The sequence below is a fragment of the Debaryomyces fabryi genome (genome assembly GCF_001447935.2).
Source record: "Debaryomyces fabryi strain CBS 789 chromosome Unknown contig00042, whole genome shotgun sequence".
NCBI lineage: Eukaryota > Fungi > Ascomycota > Pichiomycetes > Serinales > Debaryomycetaceae > Debaryomyces > Debaryomyces fabryi.
The window spans coordinates 47,661-72,860 of record NW_015385468.1 but is presented as its reverse complement, the minus strand read 5'-3'; the positions used below and the strand labels follow the sequence as shown (position 1 = coordinate 72,860).

The 25,200-nt window shown below is 33.3% G+C and overlaps 14 protein-coding genes across 14 annotated transcripts; 4 read left to right on the top strand and 10 right to left on the bottom strand.

Moving 5' to 3' along the window:
• Positions 1-503: 503 nt before the first annotated feature.
• AGP3 (Agp3p) lies at positions 504-2,039 on the bottom strand (the record flags this gene model as incomplete). The annotated part of the gene is made up of 1 exon (XM_015611273.1): positions 504-2,039. The coding sequence occupies one exon, from the start codon at positions 2,037-2,039 to the stop codon at positions 504-506; it is 1,536 nt and encodes a 511-aa protein (XP_015467937.1).
• A 1,316-nt stretch (positions 2,040-3,355) lies between these two features.
• AC631_02442 (H(+)-transporting V0 sector ATPase subunit e) lies at positions 3,356-3,684 on the bottom strand (the record flags this gene model as incomplete). The annotated part of the gene is made up of 2 exons (XM_015611272.1): positions 3,356-3,560; positions 3,677-3,684. The coding sequence occupies 2 exons, from the start codon at positions 3,682-3,684 to the stop codon at positions 3,356-3,358; spliced, it is 213 nt and encodes a 70-aa protein (XP_015467936.1).
• Positions 3,685-3,849: 165 nt separating this feature from the next.
• VPS23 (ubiquitin-binding ESCRT-I subunit protein) lies at positions 3,850-5,340 on the top strand (the record flags this gene model as incomplete). Its single annotated transcript, XM_015611271.1, has 1 exon — positions 3,850-5,340. The coding sequence occupies one exon, from the start codon at positions 3,850-3,852 to the stop codon at positions 5,338-5,340; it is 1,491 nt and encodes a 496-aa protein (XP_015467935.1).
• A 165-nt stretch (positions 5,341-5,505) lies between these two features.
• AC631_02440 (pseudouridine synthase) lies at positions 5,506-6,924 on the top strand (the record flags this gene model as incomplete). The annotated part of the gene is made up of 1 exon (XM_015611270.1): positions 5,506-6,924. One exon carries the CDS (start codon positions 5,506-5,508, stop codon positions 6,922-6,924), a length of 1,419 nt encoding a protein of 472 aa, XP_015467934.1.
• A 186-nt stretch (positions 6,925-7,110) lies between these two features.
• AC631_02439 (uncharacterized protein) lies at positions 7,111-9,618 on the bottom strand (the record flags this gene model as incomplete). The annotated part of the gene is made up of 1 exon (XM_015611269.1): positions 7,111-9,618. The coding sequence occupies one exon, from the start codon at positions 9,616-9,618 to the stop codon at positions 7,111-7,113; it is 2,508 nt and encodes an 835-aa protein (XP_015467933.1).
• A 249-nt stretch (positions 9,619-9,867) lies between these two features.
• On the bottom strand, positions 9,868-11,592 carry PEA2 (Pea2p; the record flags this gene model as incomplete). The annotated part of the gene is made up of 1 exon (XM_015611268.1): positions 9,868-11,592. One exon carries the CDS (start codon positions 11,590-11,592, stop codon positions 9,868-9,870), a length of 1,725 nt encoding a protein of 574 aa, XP_015467932.1.
• A 577-nt stretch (positions 11,593-12,169) lies between these two features.
• Positions 12,170-13,867, top strand: APN2 (DNA-(apurinic or apyrimidinic site) lyase; the record flags this gene model as incomplete). The annotated part of the gene is made up of 1 exon (XM_015611267.1): positions 12,170-13,867. One exon carries the CDS (start codon positions 12,170-12,172, stop codon positions 13,865-13,867), a length of 1,698 nt encoding a protein of 565 aa, XP_015467931.1.
• A 251-nt stretch (positions 13,868-14,118) lies between these two features.
• TBP1 (TATA-binding protein) lies at positions 14,119-14,850 on the bottom strand (the record flags this gene model as incomplete). The annotated part of the gene is made up of 1 exon (XM_015611266.1): positions 14,119-14,850. The coding sequence occupies one exon, from the start codon at positions 14,848-14,850 to the stop codon at positions 14,119-14,121; it is 732 nt and encodes a 243-aa protein (XP_015467930.1).
• A 566-nt stretch (positions 14,851-15,416) lies between these two features.
• Positions 15,417-15,815, bottom strand: AC631_02435 (uncharacterized protein; the record flags this gene model as incomplete). The annotated part of the gene is made up of 1 exon (XM_015611265.1): positions 15,417-15,815. One exon carries the CDS (start codon positions 15,813-15,815, stop codon positions 15,417-15,419), a length of 399 nt encoding a protein of 132 aa, XP_015467929.1.
• A 186-nt stretch (positions 15,816-16,001) lies between these two features.
• Positions 16,002-17,201, bottom strand: AC631_02434 (uncharacterized protein; the record flags this gene model as incomplete). Its single annotated transcript, XM_015611264.1, has 1 exon — positions 16,002-17,201. One exon carries the CDS (start codon positions 17,199-17,201, stop codon positions 16,002-16,004), a length of 1,200 nt encoding a protein of 399 aa, XP_015467928.1.
• Positions 17,202-18,071: 870 nt separating this feature from the next.
• Positions 18,072-18,695, bottom strand: AC631_02433 (HIG1 domain-containing protein; the record flags this gene model as incomplete). The annotated part of the gene is made up of 1 exon (XM_015611263.1): positions 18,072-18,695. One exon carries the CDS (start codon positions 18,693-18,695, stop codon positions 18,072-18,074), a length of 624 nt encoding a protein of 207 aa, XP_015467927.1.
• A 557-nt stretch (positions 18,696-19,252) lies between these two features.
• On the bottom strand, positions 19,253-23,095 carry AC631_02432 (uncharacterized protein; the record flags this gene model as incomplete). The annotated part of the gene is made up of 1 exon (XM_015611262.1): positions 19,253-23,095. The coding sequence occupies one exon, from the start codon at positions 23,093-23,095 to the stop codon at positions 19,253-19,255; it is 3,843 nt and encodes a 1,280-aa protein (XP_015467926.1).
• A 351-nt stretch (positions 23,096-23,446) lies between these two features.
• On the bottom strand, positions 23,447-24,244 carry RVS161 (amphiphysin-like protein; the record flags this gene model as incomplete). Its single annotated transcript, XM_015611261.1, has 1 exon — positions 23,447-24,244. One exon carries the CDS (start codon positions 24,242-24,244, stop codon positions 23,447-23,449), a length of 798 nt encoding a protein of 265 aa, XP_015467925.1.
• A 230-nt stretch (positions 24,245-24,474) lies between these two features.
• On the top strand, positions 24,475-24,852 carry AC631_02430 (uncharacterized protein; the record flags this gene model as incomplete). Its single annotated transcript, XM_015611260.1, has 1 exon — positions 24,475-24,852. The coding sequence occupies one exon, from the start codon at positions 24,475-24,477 to the stop codon at positions 24,850-24,852; it is 378 nt and encodes a 125-aa protein (XP_015467924.1).
• Positions 24,853-25,200: the final 348 nt, after the last annotated feature.

Sequence of the window (25,200 nt, the reverse complement as noted above, 5' to 3'; positions counted from 1 at the left end):
TTTTAGTACAAAACCGATGTCAATATTGTTTAAATTAATTGTTCAAAAATCAAAAAACATAAAACGAATATTGAATTGAGTAGGAATACTCGACATACTTTTTGTTATAACTACATTTGTAGAATAAACCCTTCAAAACATCATTTGATGGAATTTAATCGAAGTATTCAAATTAAGATTTTTAAATTATCAGTTGTTAGACTACCAAATATATATATATTGATATAGTAAGGTAAGACGATATTTATATCATGAACCGTCAATTCTATCACTTTGTTTCTGTAAAGGGAGACATAAATGTGTTATCTCTAAGTTTTGCGTAGAATTTTAGGATATTTTAGGAGAACTGTTTTAATTTATCATCTCAAAATACCTTCGTTTATAATGCACCCACTTCCTAAAGGTTTAAAACTTTTGTTTGAAAATAATATATATTGAAATAAAGAAGAGAATGCAGTCTTAAATAGTAAATAAATACAAAATGATAAAGAAGCCGATAAGTTTTATTCCTCACTTTCAATGTCCTCTTTCACGTCGATGTCTTGTCTTCTTCCATCATCTAAATCAACTTCGTCAAGTTTTACCCATTTCGTTTTATTAACAACTTTAAAGAAAACGAAAAGCACAACAAAAAAAGGTAAAAGAATATAACTATCAACAAAATTAGCAGCATCAAATGGTTTAAAATAAGACCAGCCTTGTACCAAACCTAAAAATATACAAAAAAAGAAACCAAATATTGCTAACCATGGATACCATAAGGCCTTATACGGTATCAAATCAGTAGATCTGCCTTGGATTTTCCATGCTTTACGAAACCTAAAGTGAATAAAGCAGACAGCCCCCCAAACAATGAAAACAGCAACACCTGATAAATTCACAATATACTCGTATGCATCTGCAGCACCAGTACTAATGTTCATTAAAGAAATCAAACCAAATAAATTCATTAAAATTACTGCCATATAAGGAACACCTTGTCTGTTAACTCTGCGGAGAATCTTAGGTGCAAATCCTTCAGCTGCCAAATTAACAATCGTTCTTGATCCAATATAGATCGAACTATTAATAGCAGATACACATGTTATCAAGATGAATGCATTAATTAAGTGACCGGCTTGAGACCAGCCAGCTCTGACAAGAGCAATAGTCATGGGTGACTTTAATGTTTTTGAGCCACTAGTCAATGATGGATCATTATAAGGGACAGTCATTCCATAACTAATAGCAATCCCCATATAAACAATAACAATTCTCCAGAACGTTTGTTTGATTGCGTTTGGAATAGCTGTTGATGGGTTTCTAGTTTCAGCAGCAGCGATCGCTATAGATTCTGTTCCCGAATAAAAAGTAGACGCAAACACAAATGTACTTGCTACCCCTTTAAAACCATCACTAAATGCTCCAGGATTGTTCCAGTACTCGAACCCAAATGCTGGTCTTCCTTTGACACCTCCCGCCACATAAACTATGGAAAATATGTAGAAAATGACCAAACCAAGTAACTTAAACAAGGCAAGCCAATATTCAGCTTCACCAAAAGCCCCAACTCCCAAAAATTGAAATGCTAAAAAGGCTGCCCAGAAAATCAAGATATAACCATATAATGGCACTTCTGGACCCCAAAATTGCAATATGGAGCCAACTGTATTGTATTCATTAGCTAAAACGGCAACCCAGACAATAACGTAGTTCCACCCTATGGTTCCACCAAATGCGGGATCTACGAATTTATTACCTAACGTAGAAAATGCTCCACCAGTTGGATATATTGTTGCTAATTCACCTAATGATTGCATCATGCTAAAGGCAACTAAACCAATGAAACCAAATCCAATGATTAAACTTGCAGGACCACCATTTTTAAGTGCTAAAGATGCACCTATAAGAATACCTGGACCAATAATACCTGCTAATGCAATCAAAGAAACATGTCTGTTTTTAAGATTCCTTTTTAAATGGGCAGTATTTTCACTAGAGGTATCTGATAGCGAATTATTCACTTCAACGTTTGATTCAACTTTTGAATTCGGTAGCATTACGAAAATTTCTTATTTAGTTCGAGTTTCGTAAGAATCTAACAGTAAAAACTATTAAGAAATCGTTTAATTTATATTAATTACTTTTTCTTCTAAAAGGTCGGTATCAAAACTCTGGATTATAAATATCTCTTTGCACGTGAAGCATTACAATCGTTAATTACGGAAAAAACTTCACAACAAATGGTAGAAAATTGTGGCAACTGGAACAGGGGACGTAACGATTCAATTGCTGCGATGAGCTGTTAATAGAGGAGGGAGCTCATACTACTCTGGCTATATTACCATTTAGCATTTAGTTATATGCGGCTAAGTATGCGAGCGAGCATTTTTTATGTCATGTAGATTCGATTGGATTTGATTATGCATGATATGGGAACATTTACGGAAAATTTACATAGTAATAAAAATCACAAGAACTACAAGTAAAATTTACCTAAAAAATATGTAGTGGAGACTTGCCAGATTTTTTCGTCATTTGGTAACAATAACCATTACGAGTTTATCACACACGGGCAAATCTAACCACACGATCCTCTTAAAAGAGCATGGACGGTTGTATCAAAAGTGTCCAAGATCCGTTAATAGGCTTGATCTTCTCCATAAACAGAACCCATAATTCTATGGAAACATAAAGAATCTGAGGCAGAAACAGGAGTGTTTTGAAAATTAAAAACATTTTGAAATGTTAGTACAAATTTTCTCTATGAAATGAACATATATTAAATTATAAACGTTGACGCTAAACAATCAAAAATTTAGAAATGGTTATTTCATCTTGTAACTTGAAGTAATTTAAAAGAAGAACAATTATATAAGTAGAGGTTAAAAATTTTCAGACACAATATTCATAAAATATTACCCGGATGTAAATTAGCGCAACCCTAGACTTCCTAATCAGAGGCTAAATGTTACGTGGGCTTGTAAGGCCTGACAAGAATAGAAAGCTTGAATACAATTGAATTACAATACTTAACTAGAGGCAATTGTAGTGTTTCTATTCATTTCTTGTGATCTTAAGATCACCCAAATGTACTAATGTAAGAAAAAAAAAAGTTGTAGTATTCTCTAGTTCATTCATTTAATAAAATTTGGAATAAGAATTAAAGTGATTTTATATGCGTAATATATAGGATCCAATCAAAACGAAATAAGAGTATACACCTAAATCTGATAGGATAGGGGCATGATCTTAAAATAAAGTATTGTGTACGAATTAAGAGTTATGCTGGGGAAAATTTCATAGATTAATAGCAAACGAAATAATTCACTTTGAAGAAGCTTCAACATTCAATCTAATTTCCAAGGACAGCCCTCTATTTTTCAGGCCTTAAATCCGACCTTCTAGGTGCTTCTAATGGATGTAATTGACTAAGATAGGTAATTGCCCACATCAAATAGCACATTGACAAACCCAAAATCACCGAAGATCTCCAAACAGTTGTGTTCTCTTTTGGAGCAAATATCCATGCTAACGTGGATAAAGCAGCGGTAAGAATAAATGCAATTATAACAGTGTATCTTCGATTGTTAGTAAGTGTTATTCATTTATTGTAAACTAGAAAATCCATATAGTACACATATTGCACTAGTGCCATTCAAAGATAGTATACAATAGATAATACAACCATACATACCCACTCATATTAAACAACTATATCTGAAACAAGCGAAATACTGATATTAATTAAAAAACGGATTGGTTCCTGCTTAAAAACTATCAACAAAATTGTGAGATAAAAACGGAGACACAAAATTACAGAATTAGATTAGGTGGGAATTCATTTAATAGATAATATATACACCATACATGACTGAGTTACCCTCGGCAGTAGCCAATTGGCTATATAATGTAATTCAACCTCAATACACTAATAAGCAATTCACATATACTCATGTATACCAGTTTTTACAAGTTTACTTGAACAAAGGTTTCAAGATCAGAACAAGTGTTTATACTTCAGGTAATACGGGTCATTCGAATTTATTGATTAATCTATTTGGATCAATAGAAGTTGGTCAGAATTTAAATGTGCCTGTGACAATTTGGATCCCTTTGAACTACCCTTACCACGCTTCAGGCCATAGTTCTGATGATATTGGAGTACCAATAGTTTATATTACTCCCGATAATTCAAAAAACTGGTTTATAAAACCCGGCAATAATGTTGATACGCAAGGGAAGTTTTATCACCCGTACCTCTCTAGCTGGTTCCGTGAGTATAATAATCAGCCATCACAATACAATTTACTTCGGTTGGTTAGCACCTTGCATACTTCCTTTTTGAAAGATGTGCCAATTTTTCATCAGGAGCCGCTAAGGTATATGTCACCTGTTCATACTGGCCCGGACAACCATAAAATTCCCGAAAAACCGGCCAAAATCCCTATAAATTCTCTGCCGGTGCCATTGTCCCATAATTCACTCGAAGAGCCTAATGCATCACGGCAGAATACTGGACCATCTTTACCACCTATCCCGCTAAAGTACCAATCTCCATTGCCATTGCCGAATGAAAGAAACGCTGCAGATGCGCAGAGAGATCGTGAAATACGAGTACCAATAGAAAATGAAAAAAGAAACACCCACCAAAGCAATTTGCTGAGTCAAGAAAGAAATTATAGAGTTAATCCCGATAAGACTATTCAACCACACAGATATCAAACCAGACCACAAGAAATTAATACAGTAGATTTAATGGATAATGATGATATAAGTGTTACGCAGAGTGTAACCAATCAGACATATCATGAGGCTCTAGAAGTGCTATCAAGGAACATAAATGAGAATTTAGTCGAAACTTCTAAAGACAATATTAATAGCCTTCTTCCTGATGTCAACACTAACTCGAAAAAGATTGATGCGTTATATCAACAATTAAGTCATCATAATCAACAAGCATGCGCCAATGGTGAAAATTTGGAGAATCATATATCATATTTAACTAACCAAGTATCAAGTTTAGCTAGCCTAAATAATGAGCTAATTCAATTAGATGGATTAAATTCCCAACAAAGAAATACGGTGTCAATTAATAGCAAGAGTAATTTTGAATTAGATAACTTGGTTGTGCCTGATCTGGCATTGGTTAACCAATTATATGATGTTGCCAGTGAGATCAAAGCGACGAAGGATTCTATAAGTTTGATAAGTGGAAATTTCCAATCAGAATCAGAAATTATAAACGATAGCAGGATGGATGTATGTGTGAAAGCGGTTAGAGGTTTGGGAAGAGAATTATTCTGGTTAGAGGTAATGAAGCGTGAGATTGCTGTGAATTCTATGGGTTTATCTAGTTAATGGCTGCGTAGATAGATAGTTACAATATACAATACTGTTTATGGCCACAATAAAAAGCCGCACGATGCAATTTTTTTCAAAACGAAAAATTTCTCATAGAAAATTTGATTATCAAAATTAAATATTTAGAGACTCATTCATACTTTAATAAACTTCATTACAGTAATGTCTGACGAATATATCATTAAGCCAGAATCAGTAGCTCCTTCAAAGGATACTTCTGAATGGCCATTATTATTGAAGAATTACGATAAATTATTAGTTAGAAGTGGTCACTACACTCCTATCCCATCCGGATGTTCTCCATTAAAGAGAGATTTGAAATCGTACATTTCTTCAGGTATTATAAACTTAGATAAGCCATCTAATCCATCATCTCATGAAGTTGTTGCTTGGATTAAAAGAATTTTAAGAAGTGAAAAAACTGGTCACTCTGGTACTTTAGATCCTAAAGTTACTGGTTGTTTGATTGTTTGTATTGATCGTGCTACCAGATTAGTCAAGTCTCAACAGGGTGCAGGTAAGGAGTATGTCTGTATTGTTAGATTGCATGATGAATTGAAAGATGCTAAAGAAATGGGTAGATCTTTAGAAAATTTGACTGGTGCTTTATTCCAAAGACCTCCTTTAATTTCTGCTGTTAAGAGACAATTGAGAGTTCGTACCATTTATGATTCTAATTTGATTGAATTCGATAACAAAAGAGGTTTAGGTGTCTTCTGGGCTTCATGTGAAGCTGGTACTTATATGAGAACTTTATGTGTTCACTTAGGTATGTTATTAGGAGTTGGTGGTCATATGCAAGAGTTACGTCGTGTTCGTTCAGGTGCTTTGAGTGAAAACGATAACTTAGTTACTTTACATGATGTTTTGGATGCTCAATACGTGTATGATAATACCAGAGATGAATCCTATTTGAGAAAAATTATTCAACCTTTAGAAACTTTATTAGTTGGTTATAAGAGAATTGTCGTTAAAGATTCTGCTGTCAACTCGGTCTGTTATGGTGCCAAATTAATGATTCCTGGTTTATTGCGTTATGAAGAAGGTATTGAATTGTACGATGAAGTTGTTTTGATGACTACCAAGGGTGAGGCAATTGCAATTGGAATTGCTCAAATGACCACTGTTGATTTGCAAGGTTGTGACCATGGTGTTGTTGCTAAGGTTAAGAGATGTATTATGGAACGTGATACTTACCCAAGAAGATGGGGATTAGGTCCAGTTGCTCAAAAGAAAAAGCAATTAAAGGCTGATGGTAAATTAGATAAATATGGTAGAGCCAATGAAAATACTCCAGAAACTTGGAAGAAAGACTACAAGGACCATGATGATGAACCAGCTCCTCCAGTTCCTGAATCTAAATTAGCAGCCCCAGAAATTCAAACTCCTAAAAAATTAATTGAAGAAGTTGAAGTTGAAACTGAAGAAAAAGAAGAAAAGAAGGAAAAGAAGGAAAAGAAAGAAAAGAAAGAAAAGAAAGAAAAGAAGGAAAAGAAGGAAAAGAAAGAGAAAAAAGATAAGAAGAGAAAGGCAGACGATAGTGAAGAATCTTCTGAGAAGAAGAAAAAATCAAAGAAATAAGTGCATACATCGTGATTATATCGTGTTCTTCCTGCTTTTTAATGTCAGCTGCTCTTTTTTTAATAGATTTCATTCTACATCTACATTCTGTACATTTATTTTATATTGCTTTATAATAAGTTTTTGCAAAATATATCATTTAATTTTAAAAGGGCGAAATGTAATAAATAAAATTAAAATTTTATGCTAATTGATCAGGCTATCTTTATTATCAAGACTTAAAAATCGAAACTTGCTTCTTAGTAAATCATGCATGTATCGCATTTGGGTCTCTATAAAAGAGCCTTTATCATGGTCACCTTTATCATGCAATTGTAAGCAATAATCTTTTAGTATGAAAAGATTGACAATTCTCTCATTATCTGAGCAATTTTCTGTCGATGCTAGGGATAAACACTTTTCTAAGGCCTGATCTTTATCCGAAACATTTGAGGACAGTAAATAGGTAACATAATGAAGTAATGAAGTTAAATATGGGAATGAATTTATAATGCTAGAATCTTTCACTGCATCGGATAAGATTTCATGAGAATGATCAGAAGATTTGGAATTAATTCTATCATTCTCTGAACAATTAGTATCGTAAAGACTTAGGAGTAGATTATAGGTTATAGTAAGAGTTTGACTTGATCCGGCTAGATTCATATTGAAGCTATTTGAAGTCTTCTTATTCTTTTGAGCGAATACCTTGGCCAAGTCTTGATACAAAACAGAACGAAATCTGTAAGAGTCATCTCTATCATTAGTAAATTGGGTGTTGTTATGAGCCAGATTGGAAATTCGATAAACTTCAAATTCTGCAATCATCACAAGATGTAATGTAGAATAAATATATAGTTCGTTAAATTCTTCTTTTGATTGGAAGATTTCACCACCAAACCCTAGAGAAGATTGGAGAATGGAAACACTTTCTATTGCTTTACTTGGATCTTGTTCATACAGTGTAAAATTTCGTACTCTCATATAATAGTATTTCGCAGCCTTTAGATCTCCTTTGTATTGAAAAAATATTCCAAATAAATACAAAATTTTTGGAATCAACAATTTATAGTAACATAATTCTTCATTGCTGAATTTATTTGTATTACAGCTTTCTAGAAAATCATTTAATGGCTCAATGCCAGTAAAATTTTTGTCTAAGAAATTCATCCAAACTTGATAATAATTAATATAGTACTTTATAAAATTGAGTCTTATTATCTTCTTAGTCAACTGATTCAAAGGGAAGCACCTTTCACTAGTCCTCATTCCTTTTAGTTCTTGCAATTGGTTATCTAATATTTGTAAGCATTTTTGAAAAACCTTCTTTGATTTATACTTTTTGATATATATTTCAGGCAAAAAGTGAACGCCAGTTAGGAAATAAAACATTATGACAAACTCATCAGAATTCAACCACGTTACTTGATAAGGCAATACATCATTTATGTCATTATTTGACGGGATAGCAATATTCATTTTGAAGGTACCATCTTCCTTCCAACTATTCCAATGTTTCAGTTGCTCTGATAATATGAAATCACTAATACTTTGCATTATATGTTTGCTTCCTGATTTATCATCAATCTGAATGTATACGGAATATTTCAGTAACAATAAAATGGCTTGAAGTTGAATAGGATAATTCCCTTCATGCCCATGCATCAATTTTTCCGCCTGATTCAATAGCTCTAATGAATAATTTGGTGATCCTCTATAAAGATGCAAATTAGCCTGATATATGAAGCACAATGATCTTGTAGTATCGTCGATTTGAAGATCCTGACATAATGACTGTAATACAATAAAACCTGTATTCGGATCTTGGGATAGCAAATTATTTATTTTAAGCAAAGCAAAAAGGCTGCTAAGACTATGAAGACCAATCATTCGGAGATTGGCAATTCTCTCATTAATATAGTTTAGGCATAATCTAGGGTTTGATTTTTCTAGTATTTGTGCCGCCAAAAATTCACATATGAATTTAACTTTGATTAGATTATTTCGAGTTGCAATCGAAATGGCCTTATTGACATAATCATCTGCACGGTTTAAATTTTCAGTTTCAGTGAAATAAATTTTGGCTAATTTGAAATATATTATCAGCTCCAAATAAGGGTTCAAACATTTACTGTACTTTTTGATCAATAACAATAAGGATTTTATGGAAAGTTTTATCATTTTGAAGTATGTCTTGGATCCATTAACGGCGTTTGTATCAAGGACTATTTCATGTGCCTTATTCAAGAAATAATCTGAGCTTATTATTAGATTTTTCACAACCAATTCATTTCTACTTGAATCTGAATTAAAAAAGACTTCGAATGAGCCCATTGGATTAGTAGTTTCACTTGGACCACAATTTTGAGCATCAAGCAGCTGTGGGTAATTCTCTAATACTTCTGGATGGTCGGATGATTCAAGATTGTATTTTACCTCAGAACTTTGTAGCTCCTCGTTTGAATTATACTTTCGATGCTTGTGCTGATTTTGTACGGAATTCAATAGCGGATGCACATTATCGTTACTATACGAATCAAGGGTTCGCTTTGATTCATAAGATGACAGCCTATCAGAAGCCAGTATACTAGCTGGCTCAAATTGGTACTCATTTTGGTTTTTGATTGGCGAGACCGAAGTGGTTGTTTCTGTATCGCCTTCAATTTTTGACGACATCAGATCTCGGGAAGACTGCATGTTTGGATACGATTTCATATTCTAGTAAGTATGTGATCTGATATCTGGATTAAATGAGCCATTGTATATTGCTCATATCAAGCGTCTATATTGTATAAATTGTAATCGATAGTAATCAACTAAAAATAAATACGCGTGGAAAATTTATAGTTACAGGTTATTCTTATCATATGACTCTCCAAGAGAAAATGTACTCTTATATTACATTAAATAAAATACAACAGAAATAATATACGTTATATAAAAATGAAGGAACTTTAGTGTTGTCTATTTCTGTATAGAATTATATGCTTGGATTTTGTCTTGCAATTGCTTTCTTTTGTATCTCTCTTCGGTTAATTGCAATTCATATTGTTCATGGATATCTTCTACTATCTTCTTAAATTCTGTCCTCAAAATACCATTACTGGTTGAGTTGGAACTTATTGATGTGGGTCTACTAGGTATTACAGGTTCATCTTCATTGCCATCAGTGTCGGTATAAGTCGTTGGAAAACTACTCGTTATTGGCGACAATGCCGATAATGCACTATTAGAACCAGTAGGAGAAGCAAGCTTAGCAGCACTATTCTTTATTCCCAATTTATCAACCTTTAGCAAGCTAAGCTCCTTACGAAGTTTCGATATTTCTCTGTCCTTAGCATCAATACTATTAGAACCATCATGTATGATACTGGGTTGATTGGACGTATCTGCGCTCTTCAATTTATTTAATTCCTTTTCTAAAATAGAGTTTTTCTTACGATATTCTTGAATCGCTTTGAGTGAGCTTTCCCTCGAATGTTCGTATTCTTTCGCTAAATACTGATGGGAAAATCTCAAGTCATTTAACGCGGTTTTATATTCAGCAAGAAGTTTTCCACTATTTTGAGCTTTCTGTGGTGAAGCAGATGTAATAGAAGATTCATTTAAAAATGAATGATCTTCGGAAAAGTCGTTTCTAGAAGATATTTCGTCGGTTGATATGTTCATTGATTTTTCACTGGCTGGTATACGCAGCAGGCCCGGTTGTCGAACGGAAAGAATCGTATCAATGCAATCTTGAGCCCATTGAATGCGTGATTGTATAGTTTCTGGGTCGGTGTTTGTTGATGGTTGTGGCAATTGAATATTGCGCTGCACTGCAATAGACGCAATATGTGAAAATAAGGTATCAAATGTCTTACTAATCAGTTTCAGTGGTTGTTCTATAAGTAATGAAGAGGATTTTGGATTTCTTTTAGGTGATGTAAAGGGAGATGAAGTAGATAAAGGAGGCCCTGTAACAGACAAAGACGTCAATTTAATGTCTTCAATGTAACCCAATACCAAACATGTCAAGTTATGATTGTTTAGTTGCAATATCAAATTGTCTAAATCACCACTAACTTGCAAAAGTTGCTTTTGTAAATAATTGTTCAGTTTTAAAAACTTTAATAATAACGGAGCATCTAATTTTAAGCTTTCCTGCTTATCTGAATCTATTATGTCCGAAAAAAATTGTTGGGCTATTCCATATCTCGATAGTAAGTATTGTTTAAATTCTTTCTTATCCTCAATTTCTTGTTTCAACTTCTTTAACCTTGGTAATGTAAGTATTGCATCTTTATTTATTTTGCTAGTGTCGAACACTGAATTTTCAATCAAGACACGTAAATTTATATAGTTAGCCTTATTATCATCCATACGGGTATATTCTTCATCTTCAGCTTCCGGGATTGGAGTTGACGATAAGCTGGGTACGTCAGCGTCAAGCGAAATGTGTTCTTGATCTATGTTTGTTTGTAAATGGTTATTAAATGATCCCTGAAGGAACTGGGTATATAACAAGTTCAAATTTGGCAAATCATGATGATTTTCGTTTAAGTCTGACAACTTGTTTCTGTATTGCTCTTGCAATTGGAACTTAAGTAAATCTGGTGTGGTATTCTTCAAGTTATAGTTAAGATCAGAATCTGCACCATGAATAACTTGAAAAGGTGAGCTTTTCATAAAGGCATCACTGTCAATCATTATATCTATTCACCCTTTAGCAATTTTTTCTAATGGCACGCCTAGTTATTTAATAAATCTTTTCTTTGAAGTGAACAGAAGTAAACTAACCAGTCTTTTTAATTCAACGCGAGGATACAAAAATTTTCAAGACGCGTTTTTTTCCATATTTTGTTTTCGGGTTTTAGAAAGAACATAAGTAAAATACGAGTATACATTTTCTATATGGATTAGTAGACTGGATCAATGGACCTGAACAATTGACCGGTATAATAACCCGTATAGTCCGCATAATCGATTGTATGGAACATGTTCTGCTTTTTTTTATTTATAATGAGAAGTATACTCATTACATGTAATTCATGTATGTGTATTTAAGACCATGAAAGACCTAATATCATTAGATATAAGAAGCAAACCTCGTGGTTGATGCGACTGATTTCAACTTGACTGCTATTATATTTTGACTTTTCATCAAGAGTCATCGACAAGTGAAGTAAACGACATCATGCAGTAATACGACATTACGACACAACCAAAACATAAATATGATTTATTTACTTGTAGATTGAAGATATATGCAAATATTTCATTGCTAATGGAAGGTAAAGTGGAAAAGGTTCAGCGGAATGAACCTTTGAATAAAATAGAGAATAAAAATAGTAGCAATACTATTCGATACATATCGTTTAATGTCAACGGTGCTAAAACTTTATTCAACTATCACCCTTGGAATCAGTTCCAACAGAATTATGATCTCTTTTTTAGTCTGTTGCAAGGGGATGTAATATCACTTCAAGAGTTGAAACTCTCACCAAATAATATATCAAGCGTTAATATTGGAAACCTAAGTAAATTTAAGTCATATATTTCGCTTCCAAAAACTAAAAAAGGCTATAGTGGAGTTGGATTGTTTGTACGAATTCCAGAACCAGAAGAACCGGAATTACTTAGGCACAATTTGACCGTCATAAAGGCAGAAGAGGGTCTTACAGGTTTCTTAAATTCCGCTGATTACCCACAATTGCGATACAGAGAGCTAGACAAAGAGTTACTGATAGGAGGGTATCCCGAAGATATTGAAGAAACCAAAGCATTAAAACTAGATAGTGAGGGTAGATGCGTTTGTATTGAGCTTGCTTGTAATGTTGTGGTATTTTCATTGTATTGTCCAGCAAATTCAGTTGGCTCTGAAGAGGGCGAATCGTATCGACTTGAATTCTTAAAAATTTTACTTGATAGATGCTATTATCTAAAGCATGCTATGGGAAAAGATGTTATTATAATAGGTGATATTAATGTGAGTCTTGACTTAATAGATCATGCTGATACAATCAACGAGAAAGTGAAGCAAAGGTTAGTAAAACCCGTACGTAATGGGGAGGGAAATAATGGTATGGAATTTGAAGAGATCAACCACCAAGAATGCTTAGACTTCAAAGCTTCAACGCCTGCCAGAAAATTGCTTAATTCGTATACAATCTCCACATTAGATCCATCTCCTGTCAATCGGTCAGAGCTTCAGTTTCTCTATGATACAACAAGGTATGCACAAGGAAGAAGGATGGGGATGTATACAGTTTGGAACACATTAACTGGAGCCCGGCAATCAAATTATGGGTCAAGGATTGATTTAATCTTAACAAGCTCTGATATCTTATTGAAAAGCATTTCAAAGGCCAATATTTGGCCATATATAATGGGTTCTGATCATTGTCCGACCTTTACTGATTTTGACATTACAGACTCGAAACCTTTAGAAATAGAAACACCAATTAAACTTAAATTTGAAGCCAGACTATTTTATAAATTAGTCAAACACCGTGATATTTCTCAAATGTTTAGCGTTAGTCAGTCGAAAAATAAAAGATTAGAAACTGATAGTGACTCTTCATCAAAAAAGAGGAAGTTAGAATATGTGACTAGAAAAACAACACCGACTCCTAAAAATCAGCAAACATCAATAGGAAACTTTTTCTTTAAGGAGAATATGACTTCATCTAATTTAGAAAATGATCCTGCCTCACAATCTGAGACTAAGCCTGTTGATAAACCTATAAAGGAGTCTACAAATATGAAACCTACATCGATAATATCGATATCAAACTTAATTCACGGCGAAGCTCCTAAATGCTATCATGGTGATATGTGCAAGTTGAAAACAAGTTTGCTGAACACCAAAACTCGAGGAAAGAAGTTCTGGTGCTGTCCAAGAAATACTTTTGCTGACGCTGGAAATGATAATGGTTCTAAAATAGGAGAACACCAATGTTCATTTTTTAAATGGGTTAAATAACAAGCTACAATTAATAGACATGTGGCGGAATTATAATTTTTTTATTATATCTATATGAAATAGTTAAGGTTTCCAGTTAATGTGGTTAGGATTTGAAAGAGTGAAAATATAATGTGAAGGAATGAAGTACAAAAAAACACTCTCAATGATGCAAAGAAGAATAATAAAGCTAGAATACACAGTTCCTGTCGTCATTTTTTTTTTTAATAAATCGTGGTTGCAAAAGTGGAATTCTCTTATACAGAGATTGATTAAGATTTACGGAATTCACTCAAGACCGGGTATATTGCTTCAAATGCAGCGTAAATTTCTTCTCTTTGTTTTGCACCAGTTAAAACAATTTTACCAGAAACGAAGATTAACAACACAATCTTAGGCTTAACCATTCTATAAATTAAACCGGGGAATAATTCGGGTTCATAAGACGAGAAAGTACCATGCGAAAATGCTAAACCTTCCAATCTTATTGGAAACTTGACATCACAAGATCCGACAATATTTTGAATTTTAAAATCAGTGAACTTGGCGTTGAACCCTAATTTTTGAATGATTCTGGCATATTTTCTTGAGGCTAATTTAGAATCATCTTCGGATTTGGCACCTGTGACAACCATTTTACCCGATGCGAAGATCAAGGCGGTGGTTTTAGGTTCTCTGATTCTCATAATAACAGCCGCAAAACGCTTAGGATTGTATTCGGCATTACGAGCGTGTAAAGCAATGGTCTTTAAATCCAACCGACAGTCCAAGTTGACAGTAGCCACAATATTTTGTAGCGTGGGCACTATACCCGACGTGGCACCATCATCCTCGTCTTGATTTGGCTCGACGATTGTATCCGATGTGTCTTCTTCCTTCTTGGGAGTAGCTTCTTGATTCATGTCCGTCCTTTGCCCATCAATCCCCAGCGGGAACAACAAGGAATTTGGTGCAGTGAATGCTTTGGCCTGTGCTGCTGTGGTTGGCAACTTCAAAGAATCCATCGATAATTTTTGTATCAATAGTATGTATATATATATGGATAACAAATAAATGTATCCCTTATCAATAGATTTTTTTTATTTTTTTCTGCTGAGAAAAGCTGAAAAACTAATAATATACAATTAAAATTGGACTATATATGGTAATAATGAAATGAATGTTCTATAGTATATGGAGATATTATATATTGTCCGTTTGTCTCCAGTATAATGTTGCAAAAAAAAAATCACACAAAATGTAGCCCTTATCAATACCTCACTACCCAACTTGCAAAAAACCGCGGGAATGCGAGCTATTTATATAAGTTGAACTAAAATCCGGGTAACACCATCTACCTTTCCTTTTGCTGTGGTGTGCGCACGCATCTATAAAACATTTGCTGCTATTCATGCTAATGGATAAATACATGTAATTGTATTGTAATAAAGTTAATATACAATTAGATAAACGGTACAACTGACAGCGGCATTGTAAACCCAACAACAAAATATTATGCTAAAAAATGCTAAAAGAAATGAACGAGTCGCATGAAGAGCAAGCCGACAGAGAAAATGAAACCATAAAAGAACTAACGTTCCTTCAACATCTTGTTTCTCTTTTCCCTCTTTCTCATTCTTTCAACCTTCTTAGCATGCATCTTGACGGCCATCTTTTCGTATCTTTCCTTTTCGGCCTTAATTTCTCTTCTTCTCTTCAAATCAGAAATTCTTTGGTTTTTGGCATCTTCCTTTTCTTGTTTTAATTCTTGCAATCTTACTTTGTATTGTTGTTGTTCTAACTTTTTTTGTTCTCTTTGCTCCCATGTACTCAATTTTTTTACACCGAGAGTCTTCACTCTGAAGGCATCCTTTTTAATTTTCCAGTCTTTACCATTAACTCTGCTTCCTTCACCCACATCCTTTGGAGTAGATGGATCTATATATCTTTTAGGGATATCTTTGTATTCCATTTGTGATGTAGCACTCATGATGTTCTGCTATTTAAATAGTTGGTTGATGCTTTCTAATAGTAAAGAAAAATTAAGAGATGATATAAAAAAAAATATCTGCGATTCAAATTTTGTGTAATTAATGCGCTTATGGTTTGCAAGTCTCTAATCATGATCAGTGCTTAAAATAAATAATATATATATATCCTTATCAATAACAAATAATCATTCATCATAAACAATATCTTGCTTATCAATAGTCAATGTAGCTCTTCTAGTCCATTTTCTTGATCTGGTGAACTTAGAAAAACCATCAGAAAATGATTCATTTGACCAGTTATTATCGTAATAAACCCAGCCCTCAGAACCTTTACCCTTGTTGAATTCTTTGTCAACTTTCCAGTTCGTTTCTAACCATTCCCACATATACGTATACAAGTCATTTTCGAATATTGGAAATTTGAAGTCATTATCATTGGAAATAGATGGGGACGGTTTCATTGATTGTTCATAGCAATAGCTGGGTCTATCACCAGGTAACACAAATTTTGACCATCCGACACCTACCCATCTTCTTTCATTTTCTAAAATTTCAAACGTTACCACCTGGCTTAGTTGGGTCGGAGATAATATTGTTTTCTTCAATATTTTGAAATCACCTAACAATTGCAAAGGTTTTTGATTCTCATCAAACTCTTCAATATCACTAGTGTTAGGACTATGAATCCTAGAAATATTCAGAAAATGATTTTGGTTCGTCCTGTCCAACTTGATATCCAAGCCTGTAACATAGAATGCGAAAATTCTAATATAAACCGATCTCCAAAGCAATCGTCTTATTGAGAAAGACCAAGGAGAATGGTATGTTAACATAAATAACCCTGTCAACCATAAAACTTTCTGAGGAGGTATGACATATTTGACCAATACAACGTGGATAGGAGTTAGTAAAAATGTCATGATGAATGCTTTTACAAAATTTCTTTTCTTCATAGGGAAATGTTGGATTGGTCTCAAAAGCATTTCAAACCTGATAGTAATATTATGTAGTGTGTGCAAAACTTCATCAATTGTTGGTTTTTCGTTGAACTTCGAATCATAAATAATAGAGCTAATTGACCAAACAAGACATGCAAACGTAACTGACATCAAAATCGGCATGATTATAAAGCTTAGAATTTGCCAATACATAATAATAACCGAGTATAGTACTATCAAAATAAAATTTTGATAGGGATCTTCATTTGTCCACGTTACAATTTCTAGAAAATTGTCAATTAACAATAGGTAGGGAAATATATTGGATAATGCTGATGATAAGATTGGATACTCAGTTAACAATTGGGTATGAGAAGTGGAAGTTAATAACTTAGCGTCAGAAGGTTGAAATGAGGCATATAGCGATTCATCATATTTATCTGTCATATTGATGATTCTCCTAAATTAACAACCTATTGAATAGAAAGAATATACAGAGATATTTCATGTTTGCTTGGTTTAATCATATGCCTCTACTTGTGGAGAAAAATGACACAAAACCAAACAAAATATAGCTGAAGATACTAGACTTTAACTAAGTAGATAAACAAATAGGGTAGGGTTGAAAGGGCCTATTCGAATTATTCGTGTATTGTCAGTTACGAGTTATTGCATGTATCATCTTTATCAAGTAGAACCTTTATATCTTTGACAAAATTGTAAAAGTTGCAAACTCTTTCTTCTAAAAAAACATAGATTTTACTTAATTATTACTATTAATGTTTTAATTAGAAATACTTAAATTCTAACAACAATGGTAATCTTTATTTTTTAAAGCTGTGATAATCCATGCCTAATTATCACCATTCGTTATTCATTACTGCTATATTCAAAGATTAAGATCATAATAAATTAACATCAAATATTCTTCTAACATAAGGCTTTTAAACCTAATTAGTTTTATTATAGCCTTGAAACAGGATAAGCTAAGTTTCAACCGATTACTTTTGTATATGGTCACATAGTGAGTTGATGCAAAAAAAATAGAAACTGCTTAGAGTAAGATATAAATTCATAGGAAAATCAACTTCAACAAGTGGTTTCGTGGTCTAGTTGGTTATGGCATCTGCTTAACACGCAGAACGTCCCCAGTTCGATCCTGGGCGAAATCATTTTTTTGAGAATTTCGATGCTTTTTTTTTCCAGCACATTTTTTCCCACTACGACCACTACAAGAAGCATAAAACATCAGTCGTCATTTATTATATATACAATTATCATTTATCTAGATAGCACAAGCGATTAATTAGAAAGCAGTTATGTAGATGGAGTAGCACTAGTATCTTGCTCCTTTTTCTTTTCATTTTGTTCTAGCAAATACTTTTTCCATTCTGGAACAGGTGCAGGCTCTTTCTTCTTCAATTCTTGTTCATGCAAACTCATCAAGATGGTACCAAGCAACAAAACAACAGTAATTGCTTGTGCATAAACTCTCGCTTGAACTGCCTTCTGGGCGCTAGTCATGTACTTGTCCTTGTTAACAATCTTCCATGAACCATAAAGCGAAGCTGCCCATGCACCAATAATAAGACTGTATTTGTTGTTATTAACCTTGTAGAATAATTTATCTGACCATGCCAATTGGTTCCATTTATTCAATTCCTCATCTTCCTTTTGCTTCAAATAAGAAGATCTATGCCATTCCTCATCGAATTTAACGGATCCTTCATCTGCATAGAAAGCACCGACAGTAATAACTGGCATTGCCCATAAAGCACTTTTGACAGAGGTATTCATTCTGGCATAGTTTACTGCATGTCTCTTTTTCATGTAGGTAACTAAACCAAATGCAACACCAGCTCCAACAACACATCCTTTAGTACCTTCGTATAAAACTGCATTCCAATGAGCATTTTTCTCTTCGTCCGAAAGAATTTTCATTTTTAGTATATTTGATTTATTTCTAAGATATCTAAGCTTAATCTGATTAGTTTAAGCAATATGTATAATAAAGATCGATAGTATATGTGTACTTTTATACCCAAGATATCGGATAATCCCGCAAGCAAATCCTTAACGAGAGAAAAAAAGAAATCGTATACAGTCACGTTTTATATGCAGCGAAATGGCTGAAATGGCTACTCGGATCATACGATCACAGAATGCCTTTATGCCGTTATGCCGATTAGGTGAATTGCTAACGTTTTAGGGACGAGATGTCAGACAGAATTGCATAATATGATGCGAATGGTTATCAATTGAAACGCTTTATGTAGTAACTACAGCAATTAAATATTTTTAATTCTTAAGCGACAAGGTTGGATCTATACGACAATTATTTGAATTATTAATGAACAATATTAAATATTTTCTATTAGGATTCGTCATAGAAGATATTAATTGTAGGCAGTACCAGAATATACAATCATGTATTGATATACACAAGAACAAGGGACTTGATTCAAGGTCGAGAAATATGTACATAATAAGACGCAAGGTTATAACCTATGGAGGTTACTGTGTCTCGATCTCTTATTAATAAATAGTAAGTCTTGGTTCAATTGCGGCACTTTGAGGTTATTAGTAGGCAATGGCAAAGACCTGGAGGTGGATCCGGAGTAATAAAGGTTGTTTTCAATTAATTTGTCGTTACCCAAGTAAATGATTTTGATAACATTACCAAAATTCACTATCATTGACTTATAGCCAAATTTTTCAGAACAAGTAACCTTATTTACAATTAAGCCGTCAGTTTGAGAGGAAGGGACTTGGTAGTATAGGAGATTTCCGTCAATAAGGGTAACAATAAATCCTTCCCAGGCTTCTTGGTACAACTTAGGTGTAGGGGATTTCCGTTTCCTTAATCGTAACGATTGTAACCCACTGTTTTCGATTAACGATCCTATACCATTGGACCTTGAAGTTGTATCCTCATCCTCAATTTCCATATCCTCCTCCTCTTGGACACATTTCTTCTTTATTCCGATAATCATGTTAAGGTCAGTTAATTGCCAACATTCGAGATTCTCATACCAAAATAGATGTTCAGTGACAGAACTAAACCCAACGCATCTAATTTCTCTGGGATCTCTTTCTACTCTTAGACATATATCATTCTTGGATCGATTAGCGTCTATCTTAAAGGTATGCACTATGACCGTACTATTATCATAGTCTTCATACAAGATTGAAAAGGATTGAATGGAAACACATCCACAAAACTTACAATGAGTTGGTTCCAGGTGAGAAACTTTGAATGTCAGTGGTTTAAAACGCCCTACATGAAACCTCTTTAAAATTATACCTCCTTGCACATCGATTATTTCGGCTACCAAATTATTGACCCGGATAATCATACCAACAAATTCAACAGTCACAATTGTAGGCTTGTTGATTTGCATTTTTGAATTTGTAATGATCTCACTGTTTTCATTATTTTCGTGAATACTTTTTTGGTTATAAATAAATGAAAAGTCATTTATTTCATTCAATGAGCTGCTTGCTGACATAGGGGGAGGCATTGCAAAATGAATTCCTTTATTATAAAATCCCTCATGAACTTTCAATATTCTAAACTTCCATGTATTATTTATAATGCTGGCGACAATTATATCATAGTTATTCACATGACAAACGATCCTATCGTTAACTCTCGGAGTGATTAATTTTTTTACTGAATTTAATTTTTTCCCTTCAGATGAATTATAAACCGAAGCAAATATATCAAATGTTTTCAAATCCCCAGTATTACAAGATATTGTAATCAATTCACCTGTTTCTAGAACCATTATAAAATCATCTCTATTTAATTGCTTTTCTAATTCTGATTCATAATTTTGATCTTGGCTATTATTCTCAATTTTCTCATCAAGGGGTTGCATCATTATAGATGGTTCTGGTGAATCCACGGGAAAAGGAAAGTTTCCATTCATATTAGAATTCATTGATGAAAGAGATGCAGCACTACCTCTTCTATTAATTCTATCTGTTTTTTTTTGTTGCAAAATCTTCCTGCTCAAAAACCCTGGAACAGTTCTCTTCCTGAAAAACGATTCCAAGACTTTAATTCTATTACTTGAAATAGGTGGTAATTCACATTTCCAGGAACAGCTCAACTTCTTTCTTTCAAAACATTTGATTAACTTGTTTTTATAATTGATCAAAATAATATAACTACCATCATTACTAATATTGATATGATTAATCGGCCAGAATTCTTTATTTTCGTTATCATTGAGTGTACTTGATATGTCGATAGGCTTCAGGATGGGCTTAATTAAGGGCGACCATATTAATATCTTATGGTCTAGCCCAATGGAAACTATGAAAGGGCTATTCCTATTGGTTGCAATTTTTAAAACATCAAGGTTGTGTCCATCTTTTAAATTAACTAAATCAATGCATTTAAATATATTCTTATCTTCAAGCTCAAAATCGCTTTCTTCAATTTTTATTGGTTTGGTGCCTAGCGAATCGGAATGTGTTAGTTTGAATGTCAAGGTTGAAATAGCCACTATAAATACAAGTATGCATAAATACTCGACGTAAAAAATCCAATCATTTTCATCGCGTAAGACTTTTAAGGCCGTTATGCTACTAATTCCTTTAGGGTTAGTTATAGAATTAAATGGAAGCATAATTCGCCAATTCATAAAAATACCCAAAAGGTATACAGACTCTATGAGCGGCAATATGACCACCCACGTAGCCAATGATGTTGAGTATCTGATTTTTAGTAAATATTCGCCCATTTTGTACCTCAATGAATTTCGGCTAGGCCTTAAATGTGATGGGTAATTTAACTTTAATAAGATGCATGAGAAGAAATTACTTTCAATAGAATTATTAGGTAAAGCCAACGTTTCGTCCATCCGCAATGATTGATAATTCAATAAATCGGTTAAATCATATCTTTTCAAATCAATAATTATTATCCCCACTAGATATGTTAATTGTAAAAAATGGTCTATAATTAGCGCAATGCATACCGCTTCTAGGAAATAGCTTAGTCTTGTAGTTAAATAGTCTTTGAATGGAGAATTCAATGCAAAATTAAAGAAGTATAAGCCAAAAATCTTTAGTATCGCAATTAAAACAATATCAATTATAAGCACCTTACTTATGTTAGGAGTGATGCGAAAATACTGCTGTACATTTCTGCCAATTTTATAGGAATTCAAGAAAGAAAATACTCGTTTTAAACTTTCATTATCATCATTATCATTATTGTTTATACCAAGGTAGAACTTGTATAGTTTTTTATGAATATTTTCGTGTGAATTATTGACATAATCATCTCCAGCTAAATCATTGATAATCCTAAATAAATTTCTCGAACTCACAACCATTATGGTAAATATATAGGCACCTGCAGTAAATGTAGTCAGATGTTCCGACATTCTAGATTTATAATCATGAAAATAATCTAAGACACTTATAGAAGCTCCACCAGAAATTATAACTTCTACTACCCAAGCTATCAATAATCCTCCATTCGATCTGATCTTATGTTGATTGGAAATAGCAATTAAAATATAAAGGATGAATACCAGTAATACAATTATTTCGATCCCACTAGTTAATGAAAATAATAGGTTCGTAATTGAGGATGATCCATTTTGAATATGAGAATAGTACACGAAATTGACTAAATCTTCGATATTCGTGGTTGATGATAGTGAAAGAATTCTCAAATATGTTGAATTATTAATGGCTTTGATCGTAGGGGTCTTAATATCACGATCTGAATGATGAACAACATAAAATTTAATGATTTCGCAGCTAGTGATTAAATGGTTTACCTTATTTATATTATTAACCAATAGGGAATCCATTTGAATGTAATCCATATTATTAATCGCTTTTAGAATAGAATTATTAAATTCTAGTCTGCGCTCATCTGCAGCTTCTTCATTAATATTCCAATCCATGGTCCACCTTGATAAGGGTGAAATTATGACTATATCGTCGCTTTCTTTCGTTAAATCAACATGTAGATTTTTCAATTCATTTAAAAACTCAAAGGTCAAAGCATTTCGCTTTTGCTTTAAATTTTTGTTTGAAAATTCAAATGTTGTTAATGTTAAGTTTTCTGGATTGCCAGCATTTAGTAAGTGTATTAAATTGTTCAACCTCACATTATTGTGATCCACTGAAACTATATCTGGCCCAAAATAAGATGCAATTCGACAATTTATCTCTCTGATTGTATAATCGTAGGTTACATGATAAGAAATTGTGAATATGAATATTGTTGGCAACAATACCGTCAATCTCGGGTAAGATATTATAAAATTAATTAACCTCTTAACAAAATTTGAAAATGACCATTTGTACACCATGCTATGAGATTGTAAAATATATTTCTTTGTCCCCAGTCGGTGACCTTAACTTTTGAAGGTTGTCTTAAATTAGTACCTTAGTAATTGATTATAGCAGATAAGTGTAGTATTATTGCTTCCAAGAACTATTAATACAGTAAACCCGAAAGAGTAATACAACAACTTATACAATTGAACAAACAATAGTAATGATATCCACAGAGGATAAACCAATAATTTTAATGCAAATTCGAGTAAGAAAGTGTAGGGTCTCGCCAAAAAAAAATATTACCAGATATTGAGCTACAAAAAAAAGGGTCAATATGCACCATACTAATTATATTAGGAGCATTATTATATAAATTATACAAACTATTTTTGCCCCAATGAAGTAATATTTAAAGTTCCCATTTGGGCAAGTAGATCATCAATTCTACCATCTAGAACACCATTTGCATATTCATCTCTTGAGGCTTGGTCCAAATGTTGTTGAAGTTGAGCCAACCTTGAATACCCTTCAGTACAGAATCTTAACTGAATCTTTACTAAACTTTCAAATGATGGATCGAGGTAAGGCACTCTCAAGGAGATAATTTGGGGCAATTCTTGCTTTAATCTTTCGTTTAAATCTTCAAAAATATCCTTGGCGACTGCCAATTCTTTCTCTGCTCTTGGTAACTTACCAGCATCTTTGGCCGGCTTATCAATCAACTTTCTAACCTTTGCTTTACATTGGTCATAGTCAACTTTCTTGTGTGCTCTCTTCTTGATGGCTTCATCAATTTCCGTAAAATAGCCAGTAAATTTTGTTATTGGATCCAAAATTGTCTCTCTAAACGGCCCATCGACCTGTTTAACCGTTTCTTCGTCAAGGTCTCTAACACATTGCGAGTAGTAGTTACCAACGTTTGAATAAATGGACGCTCCCTGCTTTGCTTCTTCGTACAAGTTAGACACAATCTCTGAAATTGTTACTTGTGATGCAGTGACTGCTCTCAACGAGTCTAAATAACCCTTAGATGCCTTTTGCAAGTTCATACCTGCTGTTCTTAAAGTCTTGTATCTTCTTTCTTCTACGTCAAAATCTTTATCAATTGTTTTATCTACTTCCTTAACTGTGACTGCAGCCCCAGCCCGATGAACAGCTTTCTTAAATCCATCCCAAGACATTCTGCAATATTCCGCGTTTGCTACGTCTAATCAATTGTATGTGTAATTGCCTATGGACAGTGCTTTACAGACTTTCCAATTGCGTTGGTTATATCGCTTGCCATTGTTTCCGTATCCCAAGAACTGTCCTTGAACTGAGGATAGTGTGAAAACCAAAATTTTGTTTGATGCCACTTAAATGGTTTGACTATTGTTATACTATTCATATACACTGTAAGTAATAAGCTTAAATGTCAGAATTACCAATTGAAAGTAGTGAAAATAACCAGGGTGTCCTGAAGGTTGAAAAGAAAATAGATGTTACGACAATAGAAAAGTCTGTGAGTAGTCTGGCCAGACCAGAAGAACCAAATAGTTCTGATTTCGCTGACGATAATGCTTTGTCTAAGGCTATAGAAAAGGGGACAAATGTTAATAATGACATAAACAGAGATTCTAAGAAGCTGGATGAAGAAATGGTGACCGAAATTTTAAGCTTAAAACTGAAAATCGCCACTTTAATCTCAAATATTCGTGATACTAAAACGTTAAGTGATAAGTACGATAACGAAAATCAATATTTACAAGACTATGTAGGTAGTTTAATGAAAAGTGGTGAAATAAAATGATAGGGATAATATTAATTAGAGATAAAAACAAGAATTGAGTTCCAATAAGCATAGTGCATCTAAAACCCAAGATGGGTTTAAGCACAACAGACTTATAAGTTACATACACAAACAAGATGACAGTTTATTACCTAGAATTTATAAGATAGTACAATATTGGGTTGCTTGATTATCGGTTTATTTCATATGTAAATTGCCCTTTAAGAAGGTTTATCTTTATTTTTTTGCATTTGTGGTTTTTAGAATCTGACCTATTAATATTGCAAACTAATAAGGCATGAATAGGAAACCATTAAATAAAGACAATACATTATATTCAAATTTATTAGAACTAATTCAGACATATAG